This window comes from Papio anubis, chromosome 16 (assembly GCF_008728515.1).
Source record: "Papio anubis isolate 15944 chromosome 16, Panubis1.0, whole genome shotgun sequence".
Taxonomy (NCBI): domain Eukaryota; kingdom Metazoa; phylum Chordata; class Mammalia; order Primates; family Cercopithecidae; genus Papio; species Papio anubis.
The window spans coordinates 7,131,338-7,150,776 of NC_044991.1; the positions used below are offsets into that span (position 1 = coordinate 7,131,338).

General features: G+C 48.9%; 1 protein-coding gene across 6 annotated transcripts in view; it reads left to right on the forward strand.

Moving 5' to 3' along the window:
- EFCAB6 (EF-hand calcium binding domain 6) overlaps positions 1–8,660 on the forward strand; it is a 306,691-nt gene extending 298,031 nt beyond the window's left edge. For all 6 annotated transcript variants that reach the window (XM_003905667.4, XM_021921653.2, XM_003905668.4 and 3 more), the window contains 3 exons: positions 2,204–2,388; positions 6,445–6,594; positions 8,436–8,660. In XM_003905667.4, coding sequence (XP_003905716.2) covers positions 2,204–2,388; positions 6,445–6,594; positions 8,436–8,558 — 458 coding nt within the window. In that variant the 3' untranslated portion in view covers positions 8,559–8,660. The remainder of the gene's footprint in view (positions 1–2,203; positions 2,389–6,444; positions 6,595–8,435) is intronic.
- Positions 8,661–19,439: the final 10,779 nt, after the last annotated feature.

The following is a 19,439-nucleotide window of genomic DNA, read 5'->3' on the forward strand; positions in this document are numbered from 1 at the left end:
ATGGAAAAGGTGGAGGAGGGCGAGATGAAGGGGACACTCCTGGGGCTCCATTCTCATCAACATCCACTCTTTGATGTTGTTTTGTTTTTCAGCATGTATCCCTTCATAAACTTTGAAAATTAAACCAGTGGGATTTATACTTCCAGTAAATGTTGCATCTTGGTTTTTTTGTTTTTTGTTGTTTTGTTGTTTTGGGGGTTTTTTTGTTTATTTGTTTGTTTTAGAAACAGGGTCTCACTGTCACACAGGCTGGAGTACAGTGGTATGATCTCAGCTCACTGCAACCTCTGTCTTCTGGGTTCAAGTGATTCTCCCACTTCAGCCTCCCAAGTAGCTGGGATTACAGGCATGCATCACCATGCCTGACTGTCTTTGTATTTTTCGGTAGAGACAGGTTTCACCGTGTTGGCCAGGCTGGTCTCAAACTCCTGACCTCAAGTGATCTGCCCACTTCAGCCTCCCAAAGTGCTAGGATCAGGTGTGACCCAACGCACCTGGCCCAGTTACATCTTGTTGATGCAACATTTACATTATGGGAAAATACATCTGACCATGTCACTCCTTGGCTTTTTAGCTCCCCTCATACATGACTAATATACAGACTCCTTTTAAAGGAAAATGTTTTCTTTGAGAGCTTCCAATATTAATATAAATTACATTTATCATAATCATGGCTTTAAAATGCACAAATGAAACCAAGTGTAAACTCTTTAAGTTAGAACCTATTAAAAAAAAACACTTGGAAATTAAGTATAAAAAATCTGAAATCAGTAATATTCAAATGTTGTTCCACTGATTTAATGTAACATGTTTTGCTGAAGCCAAAACATGCATGTTGGTTGTTGTATGCATTGGAGTTCCCCCCTTTTTTTTAGTTAATTCTTTGATTTTGAGATTGATAAGCCTTCACTGTGTCACTGTCCTTATTGCTATTGCTGGTTTTTTCTTTTTAACCATGAACTCATTTCAGCCCCCACTCGGTTATTGTGATAGGCTTGTCAGACGTTAGTCACACATCCAAAATTCAATACTGTCAAAAAAAGCCAACTGCTTTCCAAAGGTCATTCTGTATGTTCTCCTCACTGCTGATGGCCTTCTGTGAGTCGGAGCATCAGAGGCATGTATGGGCCAGTTCCTTGGGGTTCCGTGGGCCCCCGCTGTGTCCCGGAGGGCACCATGACCTGCTGCCACTTCCCTCTGTGCAAGGGCAAAGAAACCTCTGCTTCTAGAACGTGCAGCAGCCTCTCTTGGCCTGGCTTGGCATGCAGGTGTCATTTGCCTGGAGTTGGCTTCCGCGGGCCTTCCTCATTTGCCTCAACAACTCACACGGCATTCCATTCCCTGACACTCTTGTTCTTTCAGGATGTCAAAGCAAAGTCTAGTCTATGAAACTTAGACTCAAATCTTATCTTACATAAGCCTCCTTCCATTATGAGTTGTCACTCCCAGAGAAGTGTTGTCTTTACAACTGGCAGGAGAATGCGGCACGAGGATGAGTGCCAAGCATGGGGTGTGAGCCTTGCTGTTCAGAGGTTCCGGTGGGCCAGCCTCCCGGCAACCCTCAGCACTCCCCGTGGAGTATCCACATGCACCTGCTCAGAAAGCCAGACTCAGCCCCTGCGGCTGCACAGCTGTTATCTCCTAAAGGTGGTCCCTGTATCCAGAATAAGTTTTATGTATTTTTAGATCATCATTGGAATGGAAACTTAAAGCGGGAATTTGCCTGGCATAACAGACACTAGAGAGCTTGTCTCCGGTGCTGTTAGGAAATGCTTGGTCATAGGGCCGAGTTGGAATTCCCTCCCCACAGTCCAGCCCTGGCCATGCTCACGAAGAGCTCAGGGAACCTTCCCCTGCTCCTCGCACACCTGGCTCTGCCCTGAGTCGGCGGAGAACGGCCCCTCACCTACCTCTCTGCGCTTTGGTTGTAGCTCCCGTAGTCTCTGTCCATAAGCTGTGACCATGCAAACACAGGACAGTGTGGGCCAGTGGGACTCAGGGCCCCCTCCCTGCAGCACTTAGTTTGTCGCATGTCTGTCTCCACGTATGTCCAGCCACCAACCGGGAGTTCTTTGATGTGAGGACGAAGCCAGGACCTGAAGCAGAGAAGGTGCCTCAGCAAGTGTTGAATGAATGAGTGAAGAATGAATGAATGAATGAATGAATGAATCGCCACCAGTTAAACTGCCATTTTTGTCTGTAGCTCTTGTGGAGAAATTCAACCTGGACATAAGCAAAGAGGAGTGTCAGCAGCTCATTATAAAATACGACTTAAAGAACAACGGGAAATTTGCATACTGCGACTTCATTCAGAGCTGTGTCCTCCTGCTGAAAGCAAAGGAAAGCTCGCTGATGCAGAGGATGAAGATCCAGAACGCACACAAAATGGTATGTTGCCCACCCGCGGGAAATGTGGGGCCAGGAGGAAAGGGGCGCTTTCATTTTTATTTTTTTATTTTTATTTTTTTCAAGATAGGGTCTTACTCTATTGCCCAGGCTGGAGAACAGTGGTTCACGGTTCACTGCAGCCTCGAACTCCCAGCTTAGGTGGTCCTCCTGCTTCAGCATCCCAACTAACTAGGACCACAGGCACAAGCCACCACAATCAGCTAATTTTTGTATTTTTGTGGAGATGGGATGTGTTCGTCCATTTTCACGTTGCTGTAAAGATACTACCTGAGACTGGGTAATTGATAAAAGAAAGAAGTTTAATTGACTCACAGGTCCACATGGCTGGGGAGGCCTCAGGAAACTTACAACCATGGCAGAAGGTGAAGGGGAGGGAAGCATGTCCTACATGGTGTCAAGTCAGAGAGAGAGTGAAGTGGGAACTGCCAAATACTTTTAAAACCATCAGCTCTCATGAGAACTCCCTCACTCTCACAAGAACAGCAAGGGGGAACCTCCCCCATGATCCAATCCCACCAGGTCCCTCCCTTGACAACTGGTGATTACAATTTGAGATGAGATTTGGGTGGGGACACAGAGTCAAGCCATATCACAGAGTTGTGCCATGTTGCCCAGGCTGGTCTCAAACTCCTGGGCTCAAGCAGTCTACCCACCTCAGCTTCCCAAAGTGCTGAGATTACAGGCATGAGCCACCACACCCAGCCCCGTTTTTGGTAATTCGTTGCACTTGCAGATCACCTAGCTTCACAGAAAAGGTGGACTCAAGAGACTCTAGGAAGCTAGAGCCCAGCCCAGCCCAGCCCTGCTTCCAGCCGGGACTCATCTGTGAAATGTCCCCGGCCCTGCTGTCACCTGCCCATAGACCCTACTCAGATGATCTCTATTCTCATGTGATACATGAGCAATACTTAGTCATCCCATTTCCTCCGTCACTTAAAGAGGGCCAGGCAGTTGTCAGGTCAGCATGGGACAGCCAGGGTCAGTTGAAGGGGGCCCAAGGCCCAAAGCCTGTGTGCTGGGGGCTCGCACCTGGGAGGCAAGGGCTGCGATAAAGACAAGGCCTCTACCAGGCTTTGGGGATACTGAAAACAGCTCAGAAATGTACCTTCTTGGAAGTAATTTAAGATTTTCTTCCTCTCCTTTTAGAACCCTATAAGGGTCTGGAGGGCCCAGAATGGGAAGCAGTAGTCTAGATCCCAGGTTTTCCAGCTGTTCAGGTGGCAGACACCTGGTTATGGGGCTCTTCCCAGAGGCATCTGTGTGACCAAAGTCTCATACAGCACCCTGGAGGCAGTGCCTGGTCAGTTAACCCAAAAGACAAAGTGAGGGGTGGGGTGGGTCACAGCACTGGTCAACATTGGAACTAAAAGGGTCTTCATCCGCCAGCCATTTGAGATGGGGCCAGACCCTTTCCTCTGAGTGTGTGTGGTGGATGGCGTCTCTCGTCATCATTTTCGGTGGAAACTACACCCACCATGCATCCTCTACAGTTTTCTCTTTCTGTTTCTTTGAAGAGGAATGAACACCTAAAGCCACTTAAAGGGCAGCTGTAGGGTTCACAGTTCTTCTAGATTTTTACCTTTGATTCTCAGCCACTTACAATTTCACAATTGAAACCCACACCCAGTGCCGTCACGGCATCAGCTCCAGCCCTTCCAAAACACGAAGCCAAAACGTGTTTTTAGTACTGAATTAACACTGAATTGGGTTACGTTGAATTAAATAACAAGTACAAGTACATCTGGTGCTGTTGATTTGAGGAACAAACACAGCTGATTCCGACCACCTTATGACCCAGCTGGAGGGACCAGAAGTGTGGGGTTGACAGCCCTGGTCCTGCCCCCACCTGGCCCCACTCCCCACCTGCCCCCCTCCCACTCACCCCACCCGAGGGCCACGCCTGCCTGGGCCACAGTGGCAGGAGTCTAGGGAATGGAGAGTGGGTTAATCCAGCCAAAGTTAGGTAGAGGCCATGCAGAAAGTTTCTTCACAGCTAGACTTGCAATTTTGTGCAAAATCAGGTTCTGTCTTAGCCTAGCTTCTAGTTTAGACAAACAGGAGCTAGTATCAAAAGGTAAGACCAAGTTTACAAAAAAAAAAAAGAAGATGACTTAAGACAGTTCTGCCAGCTCAATTCTTCTGTGCACAGAGAAAAGACTATCCCCATTCCATCCTCACAGGAGTCAAGAATGTGGAGAATATGGAGACGCATGGCCTGCAAGGCCTCCATCAATTCCAGCCTTCCTCCACCTCTCTGGGCCTCAGTTTCTCCTTCTGGAGATGTGTGGGGCTCTAAGGGCTCGCTAGGAGGCACGTGGGCTTCTGCGGAATTGCACACCAGCGCCCCCTTCTGAGCCCTCCCCAGTGAAAGGGGCCACCCAGCCCCCGGCTTTCAGCCGCACTGTCCGTCCTCAGCAACCCTGCAAGGCTGGGGTCCGAGTGGGGTCGTTTTAGGTGCTGCGGGTCAGCCCACAGAGACTGCAGCCCTCTCCCCGCACCCCTCCCAAGACACCACTCTGTGGTTCAGAAGAGTCCTCCCACCCCGCCCCCTCCTCAAATCCCTGCACCAGGCTGGCGTGGATTGAGAACTGTGGATTGAGATTGAACGCTTTCCAGGAGAGAGTAGGCCCCAACATGGTCCTGGTCACAGCCCTCGTCCCCTCTGGCAGCTGCCAAGGCCGCCACCATGTAAGTGTGGAGGTCAGGTCAAATGTCTCCCTGCAGAGAAGTTAAAAAGCTGACTTCATTTTCTGGTAATTTGGGAGCTTTCTGCACCCCATTAGGCAGCCGAAAGATGTCCTCGGGGGAAGGCAGCTTGGGTGCTGCCCCTCCCTACAAGGCGGGTCAAAGGTGGGGGTTCTGGCCAGGCTGGTGGTCCTGCTCTGTGATCACTGTGATGAAAACTAGGTGTAGGAGTCCCACACCCTCTCTTCCCCACCTGTGGATCAGGGCACGTTGGCAGCTCATGAAACCGTGGGTACCTGGGAAGCTCACATCATAGGTGCCAAATGATGTAGAAAAATGAAAGCAGCTTAACCCTGTCTTACGTAGTGTTGTGTTAAAATTCAACTTTCCCAAGATGTGTTACGCATTGTTGCCTACCGTTCACCTCTGTGATATTCAAACACATTGGGGCTAAATCATGTTCAAATATCTTGTTTTCAATCTAATAGCACCTAAATGAAGTAATCACAGTGTAGTGTTCTAATTACTAGATATAATTACAACCTTGTGATTTTTTTTTTAACACTGTTCATTTTAATAACCTACTAGAAAGCCCAGACTGAAATCTCTTTTTTTCCTCAAACTATTTTCTTTTTTTTTTTTTGAGACGGAGTCTCGCTCTGTCACCCAGGCTGGAGTGCAGTGGCCGGATCTCAGCTCACTGCAAGCTCTGCCTCCCGGGTTTACACCACTCTCCTGCCTCAGCCTCCCGAGTAGCTGGGACTACAGGCGCCCGCCACCTCGCCCGGCTAGTTTTTTGTGTTTTTTAGTAGAGACGGGGTTTCACTGGGTTAGCCAGGATGGTCTCAATCTCCTGACCTCGTGATCCACCCGACTCGGCCTCCCAAAGTGCTGGGATTACAGGCTTGAGCCACCGTGCCCGGCCCAAACTATTTTCAAATTGGCCAGTATCTGCCCGGCCATCTCCTTGCTTTCTCTGAGAGGTGGTGTGGCCTGAAGTGTGTTGGGGTCAAAGCCCAAGTCACTTTACCTCCCGAGTCTCCATTTCTCAGTCTGTAAAGTGGGGATAGAGACCTGCCTTCTTTCCGGGTTGCCAGTGGGGAGGTGTAAATGAGATGGCTGATTTAATACATGTTTTTAAACAGCCCACACGTCGACGCGTAGTGGTCAGGGGGCTGGTGCACATCTGTTACGAGTTCTGCTGGCAGGCTCCCTCCTAGACTGAGAGCCAGTGGAGCAGGTGGGGAGGTGAAGACAGAGCAGGGCTGGGTGAGGCAGAGGCGAGGAGGAGCCCACCCCGATCCTCCCGTTCGCAAGCTCCCTCCTCACCCCTTCTTGTCTTGTGTTTAGAAAGACGCCGGCGCTGAGACGTCATCTTTTTACTCTGCTCTGCTGCGTATTCAGCCCAAAATTGTGCACTGCTGGAGGCCGATGCGTCGCACGTTCAAAAGCTATGATGAGGCTGGAACGGGGCTGCTAAGCGTGGCAGATTTCAGGACGGTGAGCACAGCTCTACGCTCAGTGCCTCTGCAGGGAGCAGCTGCCAAATGCCAGTGGCCAGAAATTTCTAATGGGGAACCCTCCAACCCCTGTCGAAGGCCCGGTGTGACCTGGCTGTTTCAGATCTCACTTCCCTGGGACCCCCAAGTTATCCAGGCCTGAGTCCACTTGCCTCTCACCTTCAGACCTCGGGTTCTGCTTCCCAAAGATTTCTGGAGCCCTGCATGGATGCCCCATACCTCCATGGCCAGCTCCTCAGGGTCAGTGCCTGAGCCCAGGTTCCTTCAGGAACCATCACTGCTGCTGCTACTGCTCCGAGCCCTCACCCCACATCTGGGCTCTCCTGCAGGCTCTGAAGAGCATCTCTGACCTAGGTTGGACCTCCCAAGGGGCCTGCAAAGTGAGCCCTACCCCTGCAGTGCACAGTGGGGCTCCACGATTGGGCATCTGTCTCGATGTCCCTGGGTGCCCTCCATGTCCCACCCCTCTAGCCTAACAAACGCCCTGCAGTGGTTTTCCAGTCCACATTCATGTTGCTCTTTCCTTCGGGGTTAAGTATAAATGTCAGTCAGGGAGCCTCCCTATGCCCCATGCAAAGAAAGGAAGGAAGGCGGGCAGGTTCTGTTATTCCCTTCTGGCACCTTCCCAGGAATTCGGGTGTGGTGCTGGGAAGGGGGCAAAAGAAACCTTGCCCTCCACAGAGTCACAGATCAGATGGTGTAATTGAGGGGCTGTCTCAGACACCAGGCTCAGCTTCCTTTTCTGCCTTCATCCCATGGGGCCCAACAGCCAGGCCCGCTGACCTCAGCCCCATGGGACCTCTGGGCCATTTAGCCCATTTTCCAGTCTCCTCCTGAAAACAAGTTATAACGCAAATATGGATAGGAAATGTATGACCTCATCTTTATATATTATGAGGGTCTGTCAGGATTTGTTTCAGCTTCACATAATGGGGCAAAAGATAGCAGCTTAAGGTGAAAGTCTATTTCACTCCCACATAAAAGAAGTCCAGAGGTAGGAAAGTCAGAACTGGTGTGGTGGCTGGACAATCATCAGGGACCACATTTTTGCTCTGCTGTTCTCAACTCCTGGCTTCCTTCCTGTAGGCCACCTCATGGTCCAAGGTGGCTGCAGGAGCCCCGGCATCACAGCCATATTCCAGGCAGTCTGCAGAAAAGCAGGAGAGAAAAAGGGCATGCCCCTCTCCTTTAAAGGAGGCTTCGTGGGTGTTCTACATAACATTCTTACTTGGCTTCTCAGGCCAGAACATACCTAGATGCAAGAGAGGCTGAGACATGTTCCTGGTTAGCTGGACACACAGGAGCCTGGGAGAAAGTCAGGCTCTGTAACTGAAGAGGAAGAAGCAGTCAGTATTGGGTTTACCACCAGCAGGCTCTGCTCCAGGCTGTGTTATGGTCTCATCACAGCAATTCTCTGCACTCAGCACCCACTGACCCTGCCCTTCGCTGCCTGGGCGCACCCTGAGGCCCCGCCCCAAGTTAGAGCTGCATGGCCGGGTCTCCCCTTGAGCCCCCACCTCTCTGACCATCAACCTTGTCTGAACATGTTGAACAGCCTTCAGCCCCTCAGGGAGGCAAAGGTTTAATCACCTCCCATCTCCTCCCGTTTCACTCCCAGATGCACACGGGGCTGCCCTTGGGGGCTGCTTCCTGTTTGGGCAGAGGTTGAGAGGGCATAGAGAGAGTGCACAGATGGGAGGGTGACATGGGAAGTGGGGTTGGCGACCAGGTGGACGTGTCCCCCAGCCCCTTCCTGGCAACCTGCCTCCTTAACCTAGGGCCCCAAACGAGCCTCAGAGGCCCCTTTTCTGTGTCTTCCAGGTCCTGAGACAGTACAGCATCAACCTCTCTGAGGAAGAGTTCTTCCATATTCTGGAGTATTACGATAAGACGCTGTCTTCAAAAATTTCCTACAATGACTTCCTCCGGGCGTTCCTCCAGTAGACACCCCTGCCATGCACGCAGTGGGACGACAGCCACAGGGCCTGTGTCAAGACTAATAAAATCCTATAATTTGGGGATTTCATGAATTTTCAAAAAAGCAAAGCCCAAGCCCAGCCCGCCTCTCTCTGGGTCGGGGGTAGGCACGGCTGCCCTGGGTTCTGACACAGGATACTTGCTCTCCAGGCACCAGGTGCTACCACTGTGTCTTGGGCACTCTCACTTGTTAATCTGAACAAATAGTCTTTGCAAGAATGATTCTTGACACTATAAAAGAATTACTGATGCTAATTTTTTTTTTTTTTTTTTTTACACGGAGTTTGGCTCTTTTGCCCAGGCTGGAGTGAAGTAGTGCTATCGGCTCGCTGCAACCTCCACCCCCTGGGTTCAAGCAATTCTCCTGCCTCAGCCTCCTGAGTAGCTAATTGTTGAATTTTTAGTAGAGACAGAGTTTCGCCATGTTGGCCAGGCTGGTCTCGAACTCCAGACCTCAGTTGACCCACCCACCTCGGCTTCCCAAAGTTCTGGGATTGCAGGCGTGAGCCACCTCGCCCGGCCAGTGCTAACATTCTTAAAAGCTTGGACTTTCTGGAGGTTTTGTTCATGGCCCCTGCCGGGTGCCTCCCCCAGTCCAGGGCAGTTGGGGCCCTGCACCCCATTACCCGAGGGCTGCTGCCTCCTTTGACCCCCAGCTTTCTGGGTCCTGGGTCAGAGGACATCTGAGCCCCCTGCTGCGGTCAGGGTGGCTGTGTCTCTGCTCCTAGGGGCACAGGCACAGACCACCCCATCCCTGTCCTGCTCAGGGACGCTGGCCAGCCTGACTCCACGAAGAACAACTCACACCTCAGTGAGACCCCCTGGAGCTTTGGGCCTCCCTCCGCTTTCTTGAGCCCAAGCCTAGTGGCCGCTGGCTGTAACCACCACCAGGGACAGTTCTGAGGGGGCCCTTCCTTGGAACTGACAGATTTGACAAGAGAAGTTTGAAAATAGTCGCTCTGCTTTCACGGACTGTGACGCAGCTGAGAGACACAGGCAGTGTTTGCCGCCTTCTGGAAGGTTCTCCAAGGAACTGGGGAGCAGCAGGCAGGAGAGGGGTGCAGGGGGGAGCACCTCCCCTCTGCCCTGGCCCCAGGCCTTGCCCACCAAAGCCCCCTTCTCTGCCCCTGCACAGGGTCCAAATGAGGCCACACCCTAAGGTGGGCAGAGCTCTCCCTGCGTGGCAGAGCTGCGCACTGGATGGGTGTGATTGGGAGGAGAGGCACCCGCCCAGCCCATGCAGGCCTTCTATTTCCAGGAAAATGTTTCCTAGGGTCACCTTTGTTTCCATCTGCCCTTAGTTCCCTCCTCATTTCAGACTGAACTGCTGCAGGAGGAATGGGGTGCTCAGGCAGCCCCAAGTTCAGGGAAAGGGAAGGGGACCCTGAGTAGGCGTATCAACAGGGCCATGCAGTGCTACGGGGCAGAGACGCCCTGGACCCCAGCTGCTCCTCCGTGTGACTTCGTACCAGGCCCCATCCCTTCAGCGTCCTCATCTGTAGAAATGGTAGGACCACATGTGTCACCGTTGCTGTGGGACCTGGGCATGTGGGCAGCAGATGTTCCCATGAGAGAGGCTTCAGTCCAGAATAAGGAAGGCCTGTGAGGGCCGGGGGCACCAGCCTGAGACTCAGGCCAGAGGCAGGGCAGTGTCAGCTCTCAGTGAACACAGGCGTGCCAGACTCAGGCTGAGGACAGGCCAGTATCAGCATCCATTGAGCACAGGTATGCGGGACTCAGGCCGGGACAGGGCAGTGCCAGCATCCAGTGAGTACAAGTGTGTGGGACTCAGGATGAAGAACAGGACAGTGCCGGCACCCAGTGAGCACAGGTGTGTGGGACTCAGGATGAAGAACAGGGCAGTGCCGGCACCCAGTGAGCACAGGTGTGTGGGACTCAGGATGAAGAATAGGGCAGTGCCAGCACCCAGTGAGCACAGGTGTGTGGGACTCAGGCCGGGAGAGGGCAGTGCCAGCGCTCAGTGAGCACAGGTGTGCGGGACTCAGGCCGGGAGAGGGCAGTGCCAGCACTCAGTGAGCACAGGTGTGTGGGACTCAGGCCGGGACAGGGCAGTGCCAGCGCTCAGTGAGCACAGGTGTGCGGGACTCAGGCTGGGACAGGACAGTGCCAGCATCCGGTGAGCACAGGTGCGCAGGACTCAGGATAAGGAACAGGACAGTGTCAGCGCCCAGTGACTATAGATGTGCAGGACTTGGGCTGAGTGGTGAGAGGCAGATGGATGCCCTGCCCATATGCCCTGCCTCAGCATTGGAGGCCCCAACTGGGTGCCCAGATCCCATCCTGTGTGCTGGACTTCAGCTTCCCCATGCTCGCTCTTACATATCTTCACACTTGGCACCAGCAGATTCTTCCACATACTCCTCAGGAAATGCTGAATCTTCCTTCAAAACTCTCAAAGCCACCTCTTCCACGAAGCTTTCCTGACTTCCTGACGCTAAGTCAGTACAATTAGTCTGAACCTGTTCAGCAGCCTTGTGGGTCCATCATTTTTAAGGGTTGAAGAAGGAGGAGGAGAAAGAAGAAGAATGAGAATAAGGAAGAAAAGAACAAGAAGTGCAACTGACTGCATATATGTGGACCTCAAAGACTGAAATATTTACCATCTGATCCTCCACAGAGCAAGTTTGCTGGGCCCTGCTATACAGATGTCTGGCTTTCAACAAAAAATTCTGAGGTATACCAAGGGCAATTATAAAAACACAGTTTGAGAAGACAAAGGAATCCTAAGAATCAGACTCAGACATGACAGATTTTGGAACCACTAGAAAAATGTTTAAATAACGGTTTACGTGTTAGAGTTCTAATGGACCAGAAAGACAACACATGACCAGACAATTTCAGCAGAGAGATGAAAACTGTACAAACCAGAAAGACTAGAAAAAAAAAAAAAAAAAAAAAAACAGTAATAAAGATGAAGATTGCCTTTGACAGGCTTGTCAGTAGATTCTACATAATCAAGGAAAGAATGAGTGAGCTTGAAGATAGGTCAATAGCATGTATCTAAACCTAAATGAAGAGAGAAAAAGAGTGAGGAAAAATTGCAGAATATATAAGAGCTGTGGGACAGTATAAAATGGTCTAATATGGGGCTGGGCGCAGTGGCTCATGCCTGTAATCCCAACGCTTTGGGAGGCCTAGGTGGGCAGATCATGAGGTCAGGAGTTCAAGACCAGCGTGACCAACATGGTGAAACCTCGTGTCTACTGAAAATACAAAAATCAGTGGGGTGTAGTGGTGCGTGCCTGTAATCCCAGCTACTCAGGAGACTGAGGCAGGAGAATTGCTTGAACCAGGGAGGCAGAGGTTACAGTGAGCCAAGATCGCACCACTGCACTCCAGCCTGGGTGACAGAGCGATGAGATCTGTGTCAAAAAAAAAAAAAAAATCTAATATGCACATAATTCAGGAGGAAAAGAAAGAGAACGTGGAGTAGAAGAAATATTTGAATAAATAATGGCAGAGGATTTTCCAAAATTAGTTACAAACACTAAACTACAGAGAACAGAAGCATATAGAACCTAGGAGGATACACACACACACACACACACACACACACACACACACACAATGCATGCACCCCTAGGAATATCATATTCAAATTACTGCAAAAAAGAGACAGAGGAAATTTTGAAGGCAGTTAGAGAAAAAAGATACATGACCTACAGAGGAACAAGGATAAGAATTACAGCATGTTTTTCCTCGAAACCGTGCTAGCCAACAGACAATGGAATAACATTTTCAGAGTGCTGAAAGAAAATCATCAAGCTCAAATTTTGTAACCAGCAACATACTTTTAAAAAATAAAGAGAAACATTGGATTTTCTAGGCACACAAAAACTGAAGGAACTGACTGACGGCATACTTACCATAAAAGAAATTTTAGGCCGGGCACAGTGGCTCACACCTGTAATCCCAGCACTTTGGGAGGCCAAGGTGGGTGGATCACTTGAGGTCAGGAGTTTGAGATGAGCCTGGCTAACATGGTGAAATCCCATCTCTACTAAAAATACAAAAATTAGCCAGGCATGATGGTGGGCACCTGTGCTCCCAGCTACTTGGGAGACTGAGGCAGGAGAATTTCTTGAACCCAGGAGGCGGAGGTTGCAGTGAACTGAGATCGCACCACTGCACTCCAGTCTGGGTGACAGAGCATGACTCTGTCTCAAAAAAAAAAAAAAAAAAAAAATTTAAAGGACGTTCTACAGGCAGAAGGAATATGATTGAGTTAGAAATTTGGATCTATCAAAGAAATGAAGAGTATCAGAAGTGATATAATCGAAGGTAAAATAAAATATATTTATGCCTGAAATTATTTTAAAAGTTAACCATCTAAAGCAAAATCTGTCACAGTATATTATGTGTTTACTCCAGATTTAAAAGTACAACAACAAGCACAAGGGATGGGCAGAAGGAATTCAGAGTGTACTGTTAAAAGGTTCTCATACTGCATGTGAAGCAATATGATATAATTGAAGACAGATTGTTTTATAATGTATTTATAAACCATAGAGCAACCACCAAAAATATACTTTTAAAAATATACTTGCAAAAGGTAAAATTAACAAGTGAATAGAGGAGATAAAGGAATCATGAAGGTTACATCAGCAGAAACGGCAGAGGAAGGCCCTCCAAAAGTTCTTTCCTCCAAAACAGCAAGAAAACTGGCAACAATGGTCAGGATCAACTTTTTTGAGAACTCTAGAAATTACCCAAAGGCTTGCAGGAACCGAAGGGGCACTTATTCAAGAAAAGTAGCTGAGCGTTGGCAAGACTTGTGGCTTTTTTTTTTTTTTTTTTTTCCACCCAGGCTGGAGTACGATGGTGCGATCTCAGCTCACTGCAACCTCCACCTCCCGGGTTCAAGCGATTCTCCTGCCTCAGCCTCCCGAGTAGCTGGGATTACGGGCACATGCCACCGCAGCCAGCTAATTTTGGTATTTTTAGTGGAGACGGGGTTTCACCATGTTGGCCAGGATGGTCTACAGGAGGGTGATCCGCCCACCTTAGCCTCTCAAAGTGCTGGGATTACAGGTGTGAGCGACACCGAAAAATGTATTGGTTCCAAGTGTTTAAGGAAACCTCTGTCTCATCATCAGCTGACCACCAAGCTAATAACTGAAAGGAAACTTCAGTGGCCACACATGACAGAGAATGCAGACCTTAAAGAATTCACATGGAAAAGTCACTAAACAAACAAAACCAACTACAACAAAGAGCAGCAACAAATCCTTGCAGGGCATTGAAGGGGGAGGGGACGGGATCTTCCACAGTTGCCAAACGATAGTATTTAAAATATTCAGTTTTTGGCCGGGTGCGGTGGCTCACACCTGTAATCCCAACACTTTGGGAGGCCGAGACAGGCGGATCACCTGAGGTCAGGAGTTCAAGAGCAGCCTGGCCAACATGACGAAATCCCATCTCCATTAAAAATACAAAAATTACAGCCTGACCAATATGGTGAAACCCCATCTCTACTAAAAGTACAAAATTAGCCGGACATAGTGGTACACACCTGTAGTCCCAGCTACTTGGGAGGCTGAGGCAGGAGAATCACTTAAACCTGGGAGGCGGAGGTTGCAGTGAGCCGACATCATGCCACTACACTCCAGCCTGTGACAGAGCGAGACTCCAAAAAAAAAAAAAAAAAGCATTATATACTTAAATGTAAAACATAAAACTATAGAAAACTCCTAAAAGAAAGCATGAGAGAAAATCTACATGACCTTGGGTTTGGAGATGGGAAATTGATTTTTAGATATGACACCAAAAGCACAAGCTGTAAAAGAAGAAATGGATAGGCCGGGCGCGGTGGCTCAAGCCTGTAATCCCAGCACTTTGGGAGGCCGAGATGGGCGGATCACGAGGTCAGGAGATCGAGACCATCCTGGCTAACACGGTGAAACCCCGTCTCTACTAAGAAATACAAAAAATAGCCGGGCGAGGTGGCGGGCGCCTGTAGTCCCAGCTACTCGGGAGGCTGAGGCCGGAGAATGGCGTGAACCCGAGGCGGAGCTTGTAGTGAGCTGAGATCCGGCCACTGCACTCCAGCCTGGCTACAGAGCTGGTGACCTGCCTCAAAAAAAAAGAAGAAATGGATAAATTGAACTATATCAGAATTTTTAAATTTTGCTCCAAGAAAGACACTGTTTTTTTAAAAGAGTACAAAGAGAACCCACAGACTGGGAGAAAAAAAAAAAAACAACTTGTATCCAGAATATAAAGAACTCTCAAAACTCAACAGCAAGAAAACAATCTGATTTTTTTAAAAAGAGATGAAAGATCTAAACAGACTCCCACAAATGAATAGATGTGAATGATAAGCACATGAAGGATGTTCAACATCATTAGTCATTAGGAAAATAGAAATTAAAACCACAGTGAAACACCCACATGCACACTCAAATGGCTACAATTTTTTAAAATAATAAGCTCAAATTCTGGTGATGATATGAACCAGTAGGAATACTCATTCATGGCTGGTAGGACAGTTTGACCACACAGGGACTGAAAAGGGGGATTTTTAGGGTGATGGAAGAACTGTCCTCCATGATCGTATAATGGATACCAGACCGTATGCATTTGTCAAAACCCATATGACAGTAAACAATGAAGAATGAACGTCACTTTATGCAAATAAGTAATCAGCCAGTAGATCAGGGGATCCCAGGATGGAATGCAGACCAGGGACAAAGTAATCTAACTGTATTACAAACAGATGACATAGCCATACAGAAAGGCAATGGGGGAGGAACTGACCACGATAACTTCATAAAGCTGAAGATGAAAAGCCTGCACGTGGACACTGCACTCTGGTTGGAAACTGCTTCTCACAAGGGTAAGATGAGCAATAGACTGTAGGTATGTTAGGAATGGACAAATCCACAAGTAAATTGTAATTGTGGGAGCCAGGCTTCTTACCATCCACTGTCAAAGAAAAAAGTTACAAATAAGCAACAGGGCACAGTGGCTCACGCCTGTAATTCCAGCACTTTAGGAGGCTGAGGCAGATGGATCTCTTGAGCCCAGGAGTTTGAGACCAGCCTGGACAACATGGCGGAATCCCATCTCTACAAAAAATACAAAAATTAGCCAGGTGTGGTGGTGTGCATAGGTAGTCCCAGCTACTTGGGAGGCTGAGGCAGGAGGATCACCTGAGCCCAGGAGGTGGAGGTTGTGGTGAGCTGAGATCATACCACTGCACTCCAGTCTGGGTGACAGAGTGAGACCCTGTCTCAAATAATAATAATAATAATAATAATAATAATAATAATAAGTTACAGATGAACAAGGTAGAAAGGCAAGAATCAGTTGCATTGCTGAGATTGCATTGTTGGGTCAGGATGGGAGGTGGGGCTATCAGTAGGAATTAATGTCTATTGATAGGGAGACAGGGATGGAGAGATGGGGTAGATGATTGATAGATGATAGTAGGTTGACAGAGAGATGGGTGGGTGGTTGGATAGAGGTAGAGATAGATAAATATGTGTGCATAAATGGGTTAGTACACTAAATATGCTCTGTCTCTGAGAAGGCCTAGAAGCAGTGATGCCACAAGTTGCAACCAGCACACCTACCACCCAGATCTTTTTTTTTTTTTTTTTTTTTTTTTTGTGAGATGGAGTCTCACTCTGTCACGCAACCTGGAGTGCAGTGACACAATCTTGGCTCACTGCAACTTCTGCCTCCCAGGTTCAAGCAATTCTCTCCTGACTCAGCCTCTCGAGTAGCTGGGACTACAGGCGTGTGCCACCATACCTGGCTAATTTTTTTGTATTTTTAGTAGAGACGGGGTTTCAACATGTTGGCCAGGCTGGTCTTGAACTCCTGACCTCAAGTGATCTGCCCACTTGGCCTCCCAAAGTGCTGTGATTACAGGCGTAAGCCACCACACCTGGCCCTAGATCTTAATTTCTAAGTAAAAGGAGCTAGGACTCTCTGGACAAATGACTGATTCCAAGGCCAGGGCAAGGTAAATATAAGAGGAGCCTAGAACATCTTCTAGTGCCTGAAAGTAAGGAAGTAAAATTAATAAGCAAAAGGAATCAGGAACCAACTTGCCAGAGCTTCCAGCGGACAAAGCTACAACCATTGAAGCAACAAAACAGATAATGATAGAATCAGTTTCTAACCTAAAGAATAATGAGTTCAGAGTGAGATTAGTGCATAAACAGCAGAAAGAGGGCAAATCTTCCTTACAGAAGAATTCCAAAGGATAAATGCAGAAGGAATGAGGAAACGGAAAGTCACCACGTGAGTACCACAGTGGCAATTGCTGAAGCCAAGATCGACTGGCAGCTGCTAAAATGAGTGGGCAAAACTTGAAGGAGAAATGGGATATTGGCGTGGCCTGACAACATCTCCCCGAAATATTGATTAATTACCATGCTGGTTCTAACAGATGCCCACAAATCCTTTGATGTTCCTCCCTCCAGGAGGAGAGGCTTAACTCCTCTCTCCTTGAGTGGAGCTGGACCTAGTGGCTCGCTCCTAACAAATTGAATGTGGCTAAAGAGGAATAATATCTTTACAGTGGAGAAACCCACAGACATCACTTTAACCAAGGGATCAAGACGCATATCACCAGGAATGCATCCTGCTCCTCTCGCGTCACCCTAGATGGATGGCTTGAGATGGCACCTTCCTCTTCATGGGATTTTTCTCGAAAATGCATAACCCCAGACTAATCATGAGAAAATGGCAGACAAACACAAACTGAAGGACAGTCTGCAAAATACTCATCCAGCACTCCTCAAAACTTCCAAGGTCAGAAAAAGCAAGGAAATATGGAGAAACTGTCTTAGACTGGAAGACAGTTGGGAGCCATGATGACTAAATGCAGCTTGGGATCATGGATTGGATTCTGGAACAGAAAAAGGACACTAGTCAAAATTGTTGACATCCAAATAAAGGCTGTATTTAACAGTGTTGTACTGGTGTTGACTTCTTAGTTTGGATAAATGTATCATGAATATATAGGGGAAACTGGCTGAAGGGTGTGGAGGAACTCCCTCTATTAGCCTTACAACTCTTCCTCAAAACTAGAAGTATTTCAAAATAAAAAACGTTTTGTTTGTTTGTTTGTTTGTTTGTTGTTTGAGATGGGGTCTCCCTCTGTTACCCAGGCTGGAGTGCACTGGCATGATCCCAGCTCACTGCAGCCTCAACCTCCCAGGCTCAAGCAATCCTCCCACCTCAGCCTCTCAAGTACCTAGGACTACAGGCACATGACACCATGCCCTGCTAATTTCATTTATTTTTTTGTAGAGGCAGGATTTCGCTATGTTGCCCAGGGTGGTATCAAACCCCTGAGCTCAAGCAACCCTCCTGACTCAGCTTCCCAAAGTGTTGGGATTACGGGCGTGAGTCACCCTGCCCCTGCTCAGGAGCCCTGCTGGAATGCATGCTGGCCAAGAGCAGCAGCCGGGGTCCCTCAAACTGAGTGGTTCCTTGTGGCCTGTGGATGGGGAGCCAGGGCCTGGGATGGCTGTTGTACACCCCTGTGAGACCCTGGTGGAAGGGACTCTGGAGGGGCAGGTGACAGGTAAGGTCAGTCTGAGAGCAGAAGAGCACCATGAAGAGGTGACACATTGTGGTCTTCCCCAGGCTGTCCCCTGCCCTGCACAACTCCCTTGGAGGTCTCCCCTGCCCCACATCTTTGCTTATGATCCACATCTGGCTCCAGAGACACTGTTTCTCCTGCAGGCCTGTTTATCCACTGAACACCTCCCTTGCAGTTTAAAGTTTCTCGCTTGCGGGGTGTACTTCAAATAGAATGGCACGCGCCCTCAGCCCTGTTCTTCCTGCTCCATGCCCTCCTTTCTCTTCATTGCCACAGCATTCACTTCCCCAAGCATTCTATTGTCTCTTTTTCCTCGAGGTTCTCTATTATCTTATTTTTGATTGCTTATCTTCACTTCCTAAATCTTATCACATGCCACCACTTCCTACCCGGTAACAACCGTCGGCGTCGGCACCGATCTGACCATTACGTTCCACTCAAACAACCACCACGCAATATGGATGGCGCCGAATGGCTGCCACGAATCTGCCACCAAAACCATGACGGAGGACCGACTGATCATGAAATCGGATGTGGCGATTTGATGGACGAACTACGTGATAATGACGAACCCGCCGATTAGATGGGGAAAACGGACTTAAACGCACTGCACTTACCAGACGGACGGACGAACCGCAAAGCACTATTTAATTCACGGAATGCGATGACAACCAAATGCACGGATGGGGATGATGACGATGGGATTTTGACCAAACCATCTAAAACGAAACCTTATTTTAACGCACGACCAACGATGACCATAAATGGGCGGATTTAAAGAATACGCACCACGTTAATTATTTTAATTCCACTTAACTTTATTTGTCAATTTGGCCGGCGTGGCGGCACTATCGGCACGAACGGCATCCACCGCACGCACCAATCTTTAACGCACTTACCGCACTTTACCCATCGCACCCGCCGACCGCACCACCGATGTTAATCTTAATCGACGACGTCACAATTAACGACGCACGCGACCACCATCCAGCATGTGGATTTGATTGACGGGATTGCGACGGGGACGATGACGAGGGACGGACAGACGGATGATTTACTCTGGACGGACGACGACGGCATTGACGGACAGACGTGACGACGGACGGGGGACGGACAGACGATGGAATGGATGGACGGACGGACGGACGACGGGCAGCGGATTTGACGGACGAACGACTCGATCGTATTCGGACGGACGGACGACGACGACGAACGGACGATGGACGACGAACGACAGACGGCGTGGAGGATGGACGGATTTGGGGATT